The sequence below is a fragment of the Pollicipes pollicipes genome, unplaced genomic scaffold, assembly GCF_011947565.3.
Source record: "Pollicipes pollicipes isolate AB1234 unplaced genomic scaffold, Ppol_2.1 Scaffold_6052;HRSCAF=7182_pilon_pilon_pilon, whole genome shotgun sequence".
Taxonomy (NCBI): Eukaryota; Metazoa; Arthropoda; class Thecostraca; order Pollicipedomorpha; family Pollicipedidae; genus Pollicipes; species Pollicipes pollicipes.
Window position 1 is genome coordinate 24192910 of NW_023596805.1, and position 15647 is coordinate 24208556.

The 15647-nt window shown below is 49.3% G+C and overlaps 1 protein-coding gene across 1 annotated transcript in view; it reads right to left on the reverse strand.

Annotated features, from left to right (window-relative positions):
* LOC119104243 (calcium-activated potassium channel slowpoke-like) overlaps positions 1–15647 on the reverse strand; it is a 100131-nt gene that overhangs the window by 26144 nt on the left and 58340 nt on the right. The window contains exons 9-12 of the mRNA XM_037227908.1: positions 13876–13986; positions 6431–6536; positions 4606–4758; positions 3538–3693 (exon numbers count right to left, since the gene is read on the reverse strand). Coding sequence (XP_037083803.1) covers positions 3538–3693; positions 4606–4758; positions 6431–6536; positions 13876–13986 — 526 coding nt within the window. The remainder of the gene's footprint in view (positions 1–3537; positions 3694–4605; positions 4759–6430; positions 6537–13875; positions 13987–15647) is intronic.

Genomic DNA, 15647 nt, shown 5'->3' on the forward strand with positions numbered 1-15647 from the left:
ACCCACGGGGAATGGTGAGGGACATTGTCAGCTCAGCAGTGAGCCAGGCAACAGCTGCGGGCAGTCGGTCCCGTATCGTCCGGAGCCCAGGCGAGCGACACAGAGTGCTGTCCTGCGGAAATAAAACCAACGAGGACACACTCAGCAAAAACATCCGTACGCCCACTGCGCGACAGGGCAACGTAAGCAAAATAAAATGAGCAAACAAGCGAAAAACGGGATCGAGTTAGCTTAACAAAACTGAACTAAAATCGTTGGGTGAAACACAAAAAATAAGCAAACAAAAACTGCATGCAAAGCCTCCGGGTGGCAAGCGCCACAAAAATTCTCTCTTGAGAACGTTGCAATATTATATAAGTACACCGAATGAGAAGCGGACGGGCTGATGGGCAACAAAAGCAGATACACAACTCGTTAGCAGACGTGCCTGTTACCCTTTCACGACTTAAAAAAAAACCACAATGCAACTAAAAACAAAGCACTCTCGTTGCTTTCCGCGTTACGATAAACAATAGAACCGAAGTTAAATAATAATTTTTCCACCAATCACCCATGCACATGTGGCCAGGAGTGCCCGCGCTTTCCACGCTACCGAATGGAGGACAGTATATTAATATGCTATCACCAGTTGTAAATTGCAAAGCCACGGCCATCCCCGACGGAAATTTTGGTTTAAAGTATCTCACGGTTACATCATGGCGAAAAATAAATTGATTTCACGAAGTACCGGTTAGTATTAATGGGATTCCAGCAAATCATAAATCTCAAAGAACAAGCGATGGGCAATTTGAAGTAGTCGGTGATCAATTCGACATCTGAACGGACCACTAGCCCTATACCCCTGTTAACTCGGTGGGGGAACCAAACGTCCGACAAGTATAATAAGCACGTTAGGGGAAAAGGCCAAGTTCTGATGTGATCATGATACCCGCCATCATCCTTGCTATCCACCAACCGAGCAAACTTTCAACATAACCAACCACTCCGGCCAGGGTGAAGATCAGGAGAAAACAGCATGCACACGGGCATTGACGGGAGGGGTCCAGCAAGGGCAAGCGATCAGCTGTTCGTCGGAAGGAGGTCCAGATCAGGTCTTTTTCCTCATCATCGCAGTCCTGCACATTACGTCGGCCGACCCGGACAGACCACCCGCGCAGCCTGTGTTTCGGGGACACCGCATGCACGTCGTAGGTATTTCAATTTCGTAACCGTAGGACACGCTTGCGATGTGACAAGAGGCTTAGCACCATCTGCACGATGCATAGGCTCGGAGATTGAGATGGCACAAAGCTGTTGTCGTAAATGTAAGTGTAATGAGCCCATACAAGATGTTTTTCGTCCGCTGATTAGCGAGTGACCGCGGCGTAGCATTTGACTTAATGCTTCCCAGTAAGCCACAGGATATAAAAGATTAAAGTCGCAGTGATTTTATAAAGCAGGGCTTCCCCATGCTGGTAATGAGGGACATCACCAAAACCCTTTATTCCCTGGAAGACTTTCGGCGCAAGGACAAGGTTATTGAATGGTTAGATTCGTCTTCCAGAAGACATGAGGATGCGATGTCGATCCAGGCCAAGCTGTTCGACTGAGTGCCACCTTTCCTTCCTTTTGGCATTGCCATAATTTTCCGAACTCAAACATGGCACAGGAACCCACGCTCTGGCACTTGACGCTCCCACAGGAACACTATTACGTGAATTGGATGGGGACAGACGTCCATTAACCGCTATTAAGCCGATCCCAGGAATGGCCCCACGAGGAAGCAAGAAAAGCGCACTTACCACATCGATGGCCGAAGGTGACTGGACTGCCATTAAGGTACTAAAGCACCCCACGGGTGCACAAGCGCTCCGTGAAGAATTGCTGAATCCCCAGAAGCGCAGGCAATTGTCCCTTCGACCTCAACGCGAACTGCCGCGTGAACGCTTTCTTCAAGGGTCACAATCGCTTGAAATTGTTTGCAGGCCCCACGTTAAAGAGCAAGAGCGAGCGCTGCGTTGCTAAGCAGCCAACGTTGTTGTGTAAAACACTCCGGTGCCGAAAGTTGATGGGGGGTTTCTACGTTGGACCGGCCGATGCGCACACAGCCAGGCCCTCAAGCAGAGTTTGCACCCCTGCCGAGTGCATCCTCCGAACGCGATGTCTCGTTAGCACCCCTCCCCCTTCTCGCCAGCTGTGCGAGACTGGGCAGGGGGATGCCGTCTCGCTTCTGTGAGTCGGGCGGGTCCAGGCACCGAACATGGGGTGACCCTGAGACTGCCGGCATTAGTTCGCGCAGCCCACGGGCTGGGCTTTACCGTACCGGGGCCATATCGTAGCGTAGCCTTCGGGCTGCGCCATGTCGTATCGTATCATATCGTACCAGGGCCATATCGTAGCGTAGCCTTCGGGCTGCGCCATGTCGCATCGTATCATATCGTATCAGGGCCATATCGTAGCGCAGCCCTCGGGCTGCGCCATGTCGTATCGTATCATTTCGTATCAGGGCCATATCGTAGCGCAGCCTTCGGGCTGCGCCATGATATGGTCCCGGTTCGAAACTCGCGCGGAGAACCCAACGAAAGAAAGGATGTAGGACATCGACCAGAAAAAGTCAGTTCTCAGGGAGTATTACAACGCAGCCGTTGGGATAGGGCTCCACGTGGCAGTGGGGATTCGGTCTCTTGATGTCATGCATGTCATGTCCGGGGCACGAAATGCCGATAGAAAATATCCCGACATCGTCCATCTCAGCAGCGATTAAATATTTGAGGTGAATAGTGACGCGTGTTTGCTCTTCTTCGTCAATCATCCACGGCCTGAAGGGACAGGCGACGCTGATCAGCCGCCGACACGGGGCAACTCATCACGAGGATCACGACATTTCACACACTTGCTCACACCGTACTGAGCTGTCTTAGCTCCCACGCGCACCCAGTCTCATTTTCAAAACCAGACCCACGTGACATCTTTGGTTAACCACTGTCACGTACAGTTCGGAAAGCTGCGAAATGCGGCAACCGTCGCAACACGCCAGTCAAGCACACACAGCACTGCGGCTGTCAGCACCGACCACGTGACCAAGCGTCACTGAAGTGGCAGTGCTGGCGTGGCAGAACGCCTTATGGATTTGACAGGTCCCTCGTAGAGCACTCAGCCACCCTCCCCGCGAGCCGAGGTTAGTTTGACGAAAAGGTCACCAATGATACGGACGCAAAGGTCACCAAGGTCACTTGGGCGAAAAAAGGCACGTCAACCCGAAGAGGAAATAGCTCTCACGAAGGACACAGCTCCCGCAATAACACCTTTCCTGAAAACAACATATATTTCACAGGAACACTGTGATCCTGGTGTTAGTGAAATGTTCAGTAAGAAGACAGCGTTGAAATGGAACAAGGCAATCAGCGTGAACACTACTTAATAACAGCTTCATACTGTAACAACGCCACTTCTGCTGAAAGCGTGGTCCACGTGACCGCACTATCCGCTGCGACGTGACTGCATGAGGTCACACAAACACCCGAGGTCTCTGCGGTACTCGAGCCATTCGCTACGTACCGTCTTAAAGGAGCGCATGGCGAACAGGTTGGCCATCATGGTGGAGAAGCCCGGTGCCAGGCAGCTCTGTGCAATGAAGCCTAGCTTCAGCTCCGCCAAACAAATGACGTCATCGCCGCGCTTCCAGTCCCAGCTGGGAATGTTCAGCAGGTACGCCTGGATCAGAGTTCATGCGTCATATGGCGTAACCATGGCGCCCTCAGTTTAGGAGGTTTGGCGGGTACGCCTGGAACAGGACGGATGCGTCATATGACGTCATTACAGCGCTTCCGATTTCAGCTCGGGAGGTATGGCAAGTACGCCTGGGAGGCGACAGTGACATAATCGGATCTGACGTTTGGTGACGTTATCGGATCTGGCATCTAGTGACAGCATCAGATGCGACACTGGATGGTGGTGTCGGACAGCTCCACAGACAAAATCGGTGGTGAAATTCCGATAGCAATGAATTGAGATACCCAATAACTAACTGCGGTGAAAGATCGAATGACTTCATGAAACTAGAAACCAAGAACAGTGTTAGCCACATACATCTGGTGACGTCTTTGCATAATTTGAAACGACGTCACGATGCATATAGACATAAAGCATCGTCGAATCCAGACACCACACGAAACCAACGGATCGAAATAAAATCTTCAGGTATGAAAAGTACCTCCGTGACACGGGCTACAGCACATGTTGACCATGTTCGAAGTACGACTCAACGGGATTGCCCACGTGCAAGACATGACATCGTAGAAGACACCGCAATATCCACTGACTTCTTTAGATCGCATACATACACCGGCAATGGCCATACGCTTCATGGGCACAGTCCCAGGTTGCCAAAAAACAAAACTTCATCGCAGAGCATATACCGAACGACACTGCGTTATGGGCGAGTTAAGCTGCCTACTCGGTAACGGGATTAGGCATGCATTCTTAAGCTGCCGCAGATAGGCAAGGAATGGTACTGATCACGGGTGAAAGACTTGGGACTTATTTTCGACAAGCATTGGGGAGAGGAGGGGGGGGGGAGGGGAATCCGCCAATCGGGTGAAGGTCGCAGCTCTCCGGTGGCGCCACCTTGTTGTGATACTGCATCAGCTGAATAATGATCCGGATGTCATCGCTGTAGTTCTTGATGGAGATCACGCGCATGATGTTGGCCGCATCTTCTGCGTCAGGATCCTGACAATATTTATTTGCCAGAACCAGACAGGCATCCGCATCGTGGATCTGGAGGTCATGTCCAAGGTCAGCACCAAAGCAACAACAGTGCGTATCAATGCAGAGAACCTACCAGAGGCTTATTCGAGCGAAAATACTTGAACTGCACAAGTGTCACTATAACCCAGCACGTTACTTTGCACGCTGGCAGGTAAAATAGTTCAAAAACATCGAGCTTTAAATACTTATTATTTTTTAAAGCCACAACAAGGTAAGCAATCATCGTAATTTGTTGAGAGGTCAGCAGACAAACAAGAGAAATCAAAGTGCAGTCAAAAACTACAGGACAGGCCGAGCACCCAAAATTCACCAATCAGAAGCAGCCGCAAAGCGATAAAATGCATGCCCTTAATTTGGTCGGGGTTAAAGCTGCCAGCCTGCTGCCTAGAAAAGCTGCCGAAATATAGGCGGATGTTATAGACAATACGAAATGGTGCCTCTATCGCAAAAACAAGCATGCCGTGGCCAAAAAAGGCTTTCATGTCTTGTACGTTCGTGCAAACCGGTGTTCAGAATTAAGATATAAAACGTATTGCAGCTGGTTGAGGGGCAGTGTTGCCTTCACCGGAAGTGCGCAAATAGTTCGTTAACTATTTGGGTAATAGTGTGCGAATGCTTGCGTGGCATTCGGGCTTAACAGTTAGGACAGCAGCAGCCGATGCATAGTACTGAACCCGCTGTAGCTTGGGCTCAAGGGAATAACTTTTGACTGATTCATGTAATCACAACGCGACCTAATGACGACAGCAATTGCTGGGTGGTATGATGGTGGGGATAAAACTGTTTGGAGCCTTTACTGCGACGCATCTCATGGCAGGGATGACGTACTTAAGAGACCATCATCATATGGGACAGCTTTAAGGGAAACGGCTGTGTAATTTACCTTTGTAAAACGGTCAATACCATAGCGTCCATTCGGAACGTATTTCGCTTGTGGTCTGTGAGGGTAGCAAAACATAATTTTACGCTAACATACCACTGTTTAAACATTACTGAATGCAACTGAACAACATGTGTGCGTAGCTCAAACGTGTTAAGTAAGGCGAAAAGCTCGGCAGTCAGTGAAAGGACTAAAAAAAATACGCGAATAGATGTTAAAGCTGATATTACTTGTGGTATCAACTTTATCTTCGAAGCGACATAAAAATACTGATTCTCAAAAGACCAGATGCGCCCTACCAGAGCCATTAGTCTGGGCTCCTGATATTACCCTAAAACCATCTGAATAGAGCACTTTAAGAGGACTGGGCATTGTATGGTGATTAGCTATAACGCAGCTAACGTAGCATAAATCAACAGCAGCATGAAACAACATTTTGATCGGAACTTGTTGGGGAATTGAGGAGAATTTCAAAAGGCTACATATTTTGGTTTGTGTTTACCTTAGCGTCCAAATTTCACAGCATAAATCTGCGTACAGTTATCCACTGCCACTGATCCACATCGGCGCGTTTTCCAGACATTTCCGTCACATGATCTCACTCACTGGCGCTTCAGCAATCTACAGACTAATTTATTCCATTATTTACACAGGGCGCAAATTTCTACGGACATATTTACAGCAGCCGACAGCCCGAGCGTCCGCCACTGGCCGGTGACAGAGGCTCCGCGTCTTGCTTCCGTAGGAGTGCACGCCTCCTGCGAGCCACGTGACCGACGTCGAGACTTCGGCTTAACTAACCTTCACCCTCTGGAGATCAATCGGGTTCATAATGCTCCCTTGAAAGAACTCCACTGTGGTGAAATGCCGCTTGAACAGTCCTTCTAATTCCAAATCAGGAGGCTTTCTGTGCGGGTGAACGAAAATGTCACCGTTAGGGCGGCGCCACCAACGCCGGGCGGCGAACAGGCAGGCAGGCAGGCAGGCGGGTAGGATAAACCGAGGGGTGGCCAATCACCACGGGTTGGGGAAACCCAAGCCAGCTCTCCCACCACAGGCTAGCCACAACCGGCATAGGCCGCGGCCGCATGGGTGCAGGCCCACGCCACATGCACTTCCAAAAAAGCCGCGCTTGGAGAGTGCAAACACAACACCAGATGGTTTGGGTTTTCCCCCACGCTCGGCATTGCCGTGCGCCATTGGGGTTTCCCTCGCTCGACATGCTGGCAGAAGGTGTGAGGCTGTGAGTCAATCAGAGCCCAGAATCTGCTGCTCTCCGACCCCTCCTGTGCAGAGCAGCTATCTCTGCTGTCCGCACCAGCAACAACCCACAGCCGTTAAAACCACCACCGGCGGGGTCGTACGAAAGGTGATGTCATTCATGGAGGAAAATGACGTTCTCTGGTAGGCAGGCTGTCGATTTCGGCGGTCTGCTTTTCCGAGCTGGTAAATGGGACTTTTGCGAATCTGTGTATGCAGTAACAGTCGTGCCCATAATTGAAACTGGATTGCTTAGATGATCGTGCATTGACATTGTTTCGCCAGTCGCATAGAGTGTGGACACAAGCAAAAGCTTCATGAAAAGTGGTGTCCGTTGTGCCTAGTTAGAAGAAGTACTGAAGATGTAAAAAACTGAGTCATATGGGGTGGGTGTCTTTTATAATGCGCGTGACAAGACAGTCCTCATGTGGGTTTATCATTAGTTGTCAATTGCCACGTACGAGTAGCGCGCTATCAACATGCGTTGTTACTAAAAGTCGGATAGAGATGGTTGCATGGTAATCAGACATACCGAAAGGATGTCACGAGTACCGAAAACGTGGTAGAAAATGTCATTTTGGCGGAGCAGTTTTATCAACTTCAGCGCATGTTGTCTGACCATTGCAGGCCCTCTTAAGGACATTCAAGGAGTTGTTAGGTGAAGGCATTACAGTGCAGGCGAGGTCTGATTTATGTAAATGTGCGTGTACGTATTGGGCCATTCTTTTGATGTGATATGAAACGGACTATGTCGTTTCCTACGCCTGGCCTGCCAGCGGTCGGACTTGCTAACAAGCTATACTCTAGACTCTAGACTAGACCCCTTTTTACATGTTCTTTCCTTTAAAACCACATGACGGAAAAGGTACAAACGGCCACAAGCCGAAAACTTACCGACATGCTAGCCTTAAGCTTCAACATAGTAAACATCTGTTATAGTTGTTGACTGCTTTCGTGCGTTGCGGCAGGACTACGAGACCTGTGCGATAACCATCCCAGAATTGGCTGAACGCAGTGTAAGCAATCTAGTCCTCAGCTATAAGGCCTCGATTTCCGAAAAAAATCGCAGCAGTTTAGAAAATTCTCGAACGATACCGAAGGTTCTAATAACGAAGAAGAGCAGATACCTTTATTCGGCGCAGATCATTTGGGTTCATGATTGAGCCGACAAAGTAGTTGACACAGTGGAAGTGACGAAGCAGCAGATGTTCTAGTCTCAAATCAGGCTCAGCGCTAAAATATGAGAAAATGATACGCGCATTGAAGCACTTTTCGACGAACACAAAAAAAGACAACAAAACGAACAAATACAGAAGACAAAAAGTCAAAGCATACATAAAGGAAAACATAATGACAAAACAAACAAAGAATATGCTCCCGTCTTCTAAATCCCAAATGTAAAGAAAAAAAGACAGAAAGAGGGACAACAAAACGAGTCCCGGAAGATGTGCGTCAAAAACGGAAAACGAAGCTCCTTCGTCCATGCTTGCCAATATGTACTGGCATGCAGCCGCTGACCACCAAAACACACCGCTGTTAGACGGACAACGCGGGGAGGCGGACGAGCCACAAGCCGCACTAACCAGCGGGACTGTAAAGCCATCTCATCGTCCCAGCTCCGATTGGGTCGGGTCAAAATGGTCAGTCGGCACGCACACACGAGGACGCAGCCTCTGTCGGGGCCATCACCGGTGGGCGGTCTACTCAACGAGAAAATCGAAAACCGCTGGCGGGTCGGTCCGCGGGGTAACGGCCACCACTGTCAGACGTGGCTCGGGTGCACTTCAAACGACATGTCGTGCTGTGTAAACAATATGGGAGGGAGAGACCATGCGGGCGACCGACGGTGGCTGCGCCGGCAGAGTTACCTTCACCCTAGCCAGGTCAATGGCGGACATAATAGACCCCTGGTAAAACTGAACGGCAGTGAAATGCCGCTTTAAAAGTCCTTCCAACTCCAGATCGGGCTCGTCTCTGAAAGGTGGCCCCGTGACGTCATATGACGCGGCGTCACGTCACTGGTCGTCAGGCGCGCCGGCAGGGCAGCCCGATGGGCGTGAGTGGGCTTGCTTTTGTCCAGCGGATTCAGCAGGGCTAGAATTTGTTGAAGAGATGGGGAGCATTCCTTGACAAAACGTGTGGTCCAGTGCGTCTCGTATCAAGCTTGTCTAATGCGGATATCAGCTAACCATCTCTAGCCCCTGGGGCCAAAGTGGCAGGGCACCATGCACCCTGTGGAAATGGACCAATACTATGAGCAAAGCAAAACGATTAGGCATTAGCTTAAGGTGAATGGCAACAGCGCATATTGATACCTATCAAGTACCCGAACTGGACATGGCAGTACTTGACATTGCCTTGCAGCAAAATGACCGAATTCTTCGCGAAATCCTCCATTTGTAAAATTTCGTGTGTCCCAAGCTTATTGACGCTTTCGTATGCGCACTGCTTTCAGGAGGGTTCCGCGAGCATTTGTCTGCTACGCGCAGCCTTAAACCCCCGAGACACAGTCTTAAAACCGCGGGACACAGTCTCAGACCCGGAGGGCATATCCAGGACAAGAGCAAACGCCAGTCAGCAGACCCATCGGGCTGACCTGACAGCACAGAGATAAGCTGAACAGCGTCAGAGGTGACGGGTGATGTGAAAGCGACAGCGAGAGAAAAGGTCAGTTGTTCCAAAGAGCACGCCAAGGCACACACGGGCAGAAACCGGAGCAAGCTTGCACGAACTGGCACAGCCCGGCACACACTCCTGACAGGGCGCAGCGGCTGCCCAGTGCACAGCTGCAGTGTTTGAGCTGAACACGGTGAGTGCGACAGAAGTGGTCCCAGTGACGTAGTGAAACAGAAACGAGCCACGAAAATGAGCCGTGAGACACGCATGATGGCAGCGATGAGTCAAAGAGCAAGTCACACACTGATGCGCATAGCCATTAATACAATGCATCGATCGTTGCGAAAATGTAGCTCACGGGTCAGGAACGCCACGAGGACGAGAAAAGGAGAGGTGACCCGCTCACGCGTCAGGAACGGTACGAGGACGAGGGAAGGTGTGGTGACACGCTCACGCGTCAGGAACGGCACGAGGACGAGGGAAGGTGTGGTGACATGCTCACACGTCAGGAACGGCACGAGGACGAGGGAAGGCGGGGCGACACGATCACGCGTCAGGAACGGCACGAGGACGAGGGAAGGCGTGGTGACACGCTCACGCGTCGGGAACGACACCAGGACTAGAAAACATATAACCCTGTTCCGTTCATGGTATTCAGTACGTGAGCCAAGATGCATGCCGTCATGAAAATGCCTGCATGGATATTATTTTATCACACCCATTGTCATCATGTCGGAATACAGCTGCTCCATTCCGACAGTTTTTCTGATTTCATGCTACGAGTTCTGGGTCTTTAAAGGAATAGCTTTCGATACGTTAAGTAAGCCCGTGAATCAAAAGCGCGATCTCAGAAGCTCATTAGAGCAGTCTCAGTCCGATGGGAATGGCATGTCTCCAAATTTTACCAGATGGCATTGAATGACTTTTACCGTGCTATGCTACAACACGCTCGGCCCAGACCTACCAGGCTAACCAAGACCATAGCCCCACCACTTAAGTCTCAATGTACGGGAGGGGGGGGGGGGGGCTGAACGCCATGTGTGTAATCACCGCGGGGGCCGGGGAAAACGCGAACCCTCAATTTTCCCAGACTGGGTTTTTGACCCTCCGCCAATGTTTCGCATGAAATACACGCTTTTCACGTTGGCACATTCCAGATGTTATTTTCAGGTCAGATTGTCCAAACCACAACCCAGTGTAATCCCCCACCCCAATCCTGGTTGGTCTATTCCTTTCACAATATCGGCGACGTGCTTACACCCATGCTGAACGGGGAAAATCACTCAAACTACGCCGAAAAATGTCAAAAGGGGACATCTCTCCGTATCGTGGCCCACCATCACCTCAGAATTTTGGGAGGAGGCTGGAGACCCCAACTGAACGGGAACTACATCATTGGTCGAACCTTTCTGGTCAGCTGTCAATTAACCTTCAACGAGGGCTCGCACCCGCGCAATTTTCTGAGATGCTAGCCCGCATGTGTGCTGCAAGGCAGCGTCGTGTCCATCACGCCCTTGCATCGCGTCCATCCCGCCCCAGCGGCATGTTCATCCCGTCCCGAATGAGCTCCGGGACGGCTGAGCAGTGCCTTCTCTTTGTTCAATTATGGAACAAATTTAAGGAATTCTTGGAAGAATTATTCCGTTTTGCTATTACGGAAGTTGTGTTAAGCACGCTACGATTAGAATAAAGCTTTGGCAACGCAAGGTCTCATACCGCTGATCCCATAATACCTCATATCTGCCCGAACGGGGGAGGAGAAGGGGCGGATGAAAAGAACAAGCCCACCAACTTCGTGGGAAATTAACATGATCCATATTGCTTTGTGAGGGGAGGAGGATAGCCTGAATTGCTAGGATATCCCAAGCCTGCGGCTAATGATGAAGAGCGCAATAAATAATCCCACTCAATATATGGAATATCGCACAAACATGGCAACGCGAACACAAAGACCGTCTTCACTGCCAATGCTGAGCCTTGTTCTAATCTTGTGGGCTGGTCTCGCAGCTGCTGTCCAATCATCTGCTCACGTTTTACAGATTGTTATCCACTAATCAAGCAAACACCCCGTGGGTCGGCCGGCCAAGTGACGTGCCTGCAATGTCGCGTGACCAATAGCGTTCAAAAACCGACCGGAGTTGTGCCGGTGCGTCGACCAATCAGCGAGTGCTATCCCGGTGTGCGTGAAAACCAGTGACGTCACTTCTAGAAAAAGACGAGGCCAGGCCACCACTGCGGAAAGGCGAGCCTTTGCTGTCAGGGGTACTGCAGTTCCTGGGTGGGGAAGCCGTGGAATGCTCTCCATGCTTGTCAAGTGATCGCGCTGGATATGACTTTGAAACCCCGTTGCAATGTGGAGTGCTGCTCTTGTATAAATTTAGGTCAGTGAGCAAACCCCGTATGTGAATTATTATGTTGAGACGTATACAAAGTTTTAAAAAAATTATCAGCGAGCTTATTTATACCGATGAAAGAAGTGAGTGGCCTAAGAAAGCCTCGATGGAAACATTGCCAGAGAGAAACTGAAGGGCCAAGTTGTGAAAAACACAATTTTGAATTCAGTTGCAGAAGGTAAAAACATTCCAAACTGGTCCCAAGCTCTTTCCACGATGACTTCCAAGCCTCTGACCATGATAGCAAGACGGGGCCCGGCCGTAGTGGTGACTTGGCTGGACCCCGAGACCTGACCTGGACCCGCTCCAGGTCATACGCCGACATCATGGTGCCACGAAAGAACCGGACGTCGGTCACGTTTCGCTTTAGTACCCCCTGCAGTTCGAGGTCCGGCTCCTGCCTACATAGTCACGGGCGTTACAGGCCGAGTCGCGAGTCATCGAGTCGTGCGCTAAGGCGGTGAGGGGAACGGACTTGAGAGTCGCAGGCAAAGCAGCTCTTCGCCGGTTGGCGCTGGTTCCCGGCACACTGCTCAGCGCGTGGCAGGATATGCCAAACCCGGCCCGCCAGGGAAGGGCCTGCATCAGTGTAGTTATATTTATGAATTATTCCTGACAAGTGGGTCGAATGCCTGATTCGGGTCTATTACGATGGAGCAATAGTGCCACATAGCGCTGCAGAAAGAAGTAAATACGACAACTACGACAAGAAGCACGTCAGGGTGCATCAGATCGGGCGGAGAGTTCTTGGGCTCGAACCCCGCGACTTTCGAACATTACGCAGGACGGGGGGTGATTCCTTATGTTGGCCAAATACATCAAAGCTTAGCTGGTGGATGGAGAAACCATTCACACTTCCGAATTTTTATTCAGAGAAAAGTTCCTGCAGTCCGATGTATCTTGTACGTCTCGACCATACCAAAGGCATGGCTAATTTGAATGCCCCGCGGTGCCGAAGATTGTGACAGTGCAGAGAACAGTGAGCTAAACGAGTGGATATGTGTTAATGATACTGTAAGCAAAGCTTGACTTCAGCAAAGCAAAGCTCAGGTTCCTAGTTTTTCAGCACAGGGTTCTTGAGCCGAAAACAATAGATTCTCGATATATCGAGAAATACTGGGCAGACGAATTACCAATATCCCGTCATATTGAAAAACGGTTATTTTCAGGATGAAAACTGTTGCTGTCTGTCAACCATTGTGATAAAAGAGCCTTGTTCTGTGAAGTGAGTACGACCTAAGTGAGCACAAGTAGTGAGCGAGCCTTTGCATTCATTGCTTTGGACTCATCGCGCCATACTCCGCTGCATATTTCACCAGTGCTTGGGTGTCTGAATAAATCATTTTCACGGAACTGAGAGACTGCACAGGTAACTGCTGTAGGTGGAAAGATGTACACAGAGGAATCGATCATACTGCCACAAAATAGCAGCAAGGTCTGGATGCAGGTTCTCCTGTAAAACATCTCTGAAAACAGCCATGGGCGCTGTAAATATCGTAGTTATGTCAAGAAATGAACGTTCAAGATTGTAACATCGTGGTTTCACAATTCAAGAGCAGAAAGAGCAGTGGAGCAGAAATACACAATTTACGTGAGGAAAATGGTACAAAACAGTGGGTGTCGTATTTTGAATCAAATGCACTGCAAGACAAAGATGTACCTAGAAAGACTTCATGTACCTGAGGGAAACACGACAGCCACACAAATGGAGTAGACAAGACACACAAATAGCATACACTTTGCCCATCTATAAATACATCGCCGACCTGTGTAGAAATAACGGGCTTTCCTGTGTACAAACACACGTTTCCTTTGCAAAAGCACACAAAATGTCTGGGAAGAACAAATTATCTCTTAATAACATCTAATTGCACCGGGGCAGGCCGTATGAGTGAGCACACGGTTCATTCGTGTAGATAAGTACACTTTCCATGCGCATAATTACCCAATTATTTACAACAGAAGCACCTAGTTTACCTGTGAAGGAAGACTACCTCCACGTCCACGTCCTCCCGGTCCTCATGCAGAAAGTCCTTGAGGAAGTGTGAGACAGACTCGTAGGTGATGTGGCCGCATACCACGATGTGTCTGTGGGACCAGTGACGTCAGATCAGCCGCGCCACGATCGCCGCGTCACTGAGGGGGGCGCCAAGATCGCCGCACACCAGCACCGGACGGCGACCGAAACAGTCAGGAGGAAGCTCACCTGGAGCACACAGCTTGCAGTGGAAAACGGATAGCGTTTACTGATGAACATGTAGCTTACTGAAAAGCATGCGTAAATTTATCTCAGCTCATTTCATGGACTTTAATAAGTTGAATTCAAGCTGCGGTAATTACCAACAATACCATTTTCCACACAGTTTGGTACGGAAGTTCTGGAATACCGGGCAGCGAACAGGTTAGACTGCTATATCAGCATGTGCTCTGCTGAGGAACACCGTATATCGCAGCTTGAACACATACCTTTTCATCTGCCGTTTTGAAAGTGACTCAAAGAGTGAAACTTCACAGGTACATTGAAGGCATACTTGCAGCGTTAGGAATAAAAGACTTGACATAGAGCACATATGTTTTAGCACAAACACAAAGACATTGTTCTTACCGGATAGTGCCCCAAGATCTCACCAGGAGCGCAAGGGTCCGAGCAAGGCAACACAAAACTATATGGAAGCATGATGATTTTTAAATAGACCCTTTGCAGCTTTAGAACCTGCAATGATTCTATAACTCTAAGTACTCGCAGTTAATGTGAGCATTCTGATTTTACTCTGCATTGTGATGTTTGTAAATGCAAAACCTTGACGAATGTATCGACGTGCGCTGTAAAAGCAGCGCTGAACCGCATTCCTGGCAATTACATACAAAGAGACTTGTATATTCTTGAGATTTAACATATGATAGCACTTACGCACACTTACGCACGTATCGTCGCGCGCACACACACACATGCCGGCATGCACTGCAGCAGCAGACATGCAGCAGCTGGCACCGAAACTGCATCCCGGAAAGCAGAACTCTACAAGGGTAACATTACAGACCGCTGGCTACTTCAGCTCGTGAATTCCTAGGTACCCAGGATGTCGAAAAATCCGTATTTATTGCACATCGGAAACATGTTCACACGAATAGCTATGAAGTTATACACTAAATAATCCGAACAACGGTAAATCTTTCATTCTCTTATTAGACATTAGCATTGACGTGACCAATGTATGCAGTGATAACAGCTCGTTTAAGCAAGAATCTTATATCTCTTGGCACTCTGCTTTGCTTGACGGTGGTTTAGCATTGCACAAAATGAGCCTGTGTAGGAGTAGTTCTGACTGGCCTAGACACGCTTCTTAATACAATTTTTTTCGAACCATGCATGCAAAAATTGGTAACATGCGACACCTAAAAAAGCGCATGCAACATGTTGCAAAACATCGCAAACAAAATGGCGCCTGGGGCTGTTTTGAGCAAACCGTCCAACATTGCAATTTCTCCCGCAAATGCGAAGGAAAATTCGCTGTGGACTGCTCTTTATTTAGATTACTGGCGAGAATGAACAGAAGAAGGTCCGGACATTGATCCTAATGTCCTTCGGCGCAGGAATAAGGCCCAATACATAGGTCTCGGCAATCATGCACCATTTTGCAAAACAAGGTTCAAACCACAGTTTAATCGCCCAAAACATTTATAAAAGATTGGCCAGTTTTTAGGCGTCCGCTTGTCAAAAAACTGAGTCAGGTGACGTTAAAAGAACA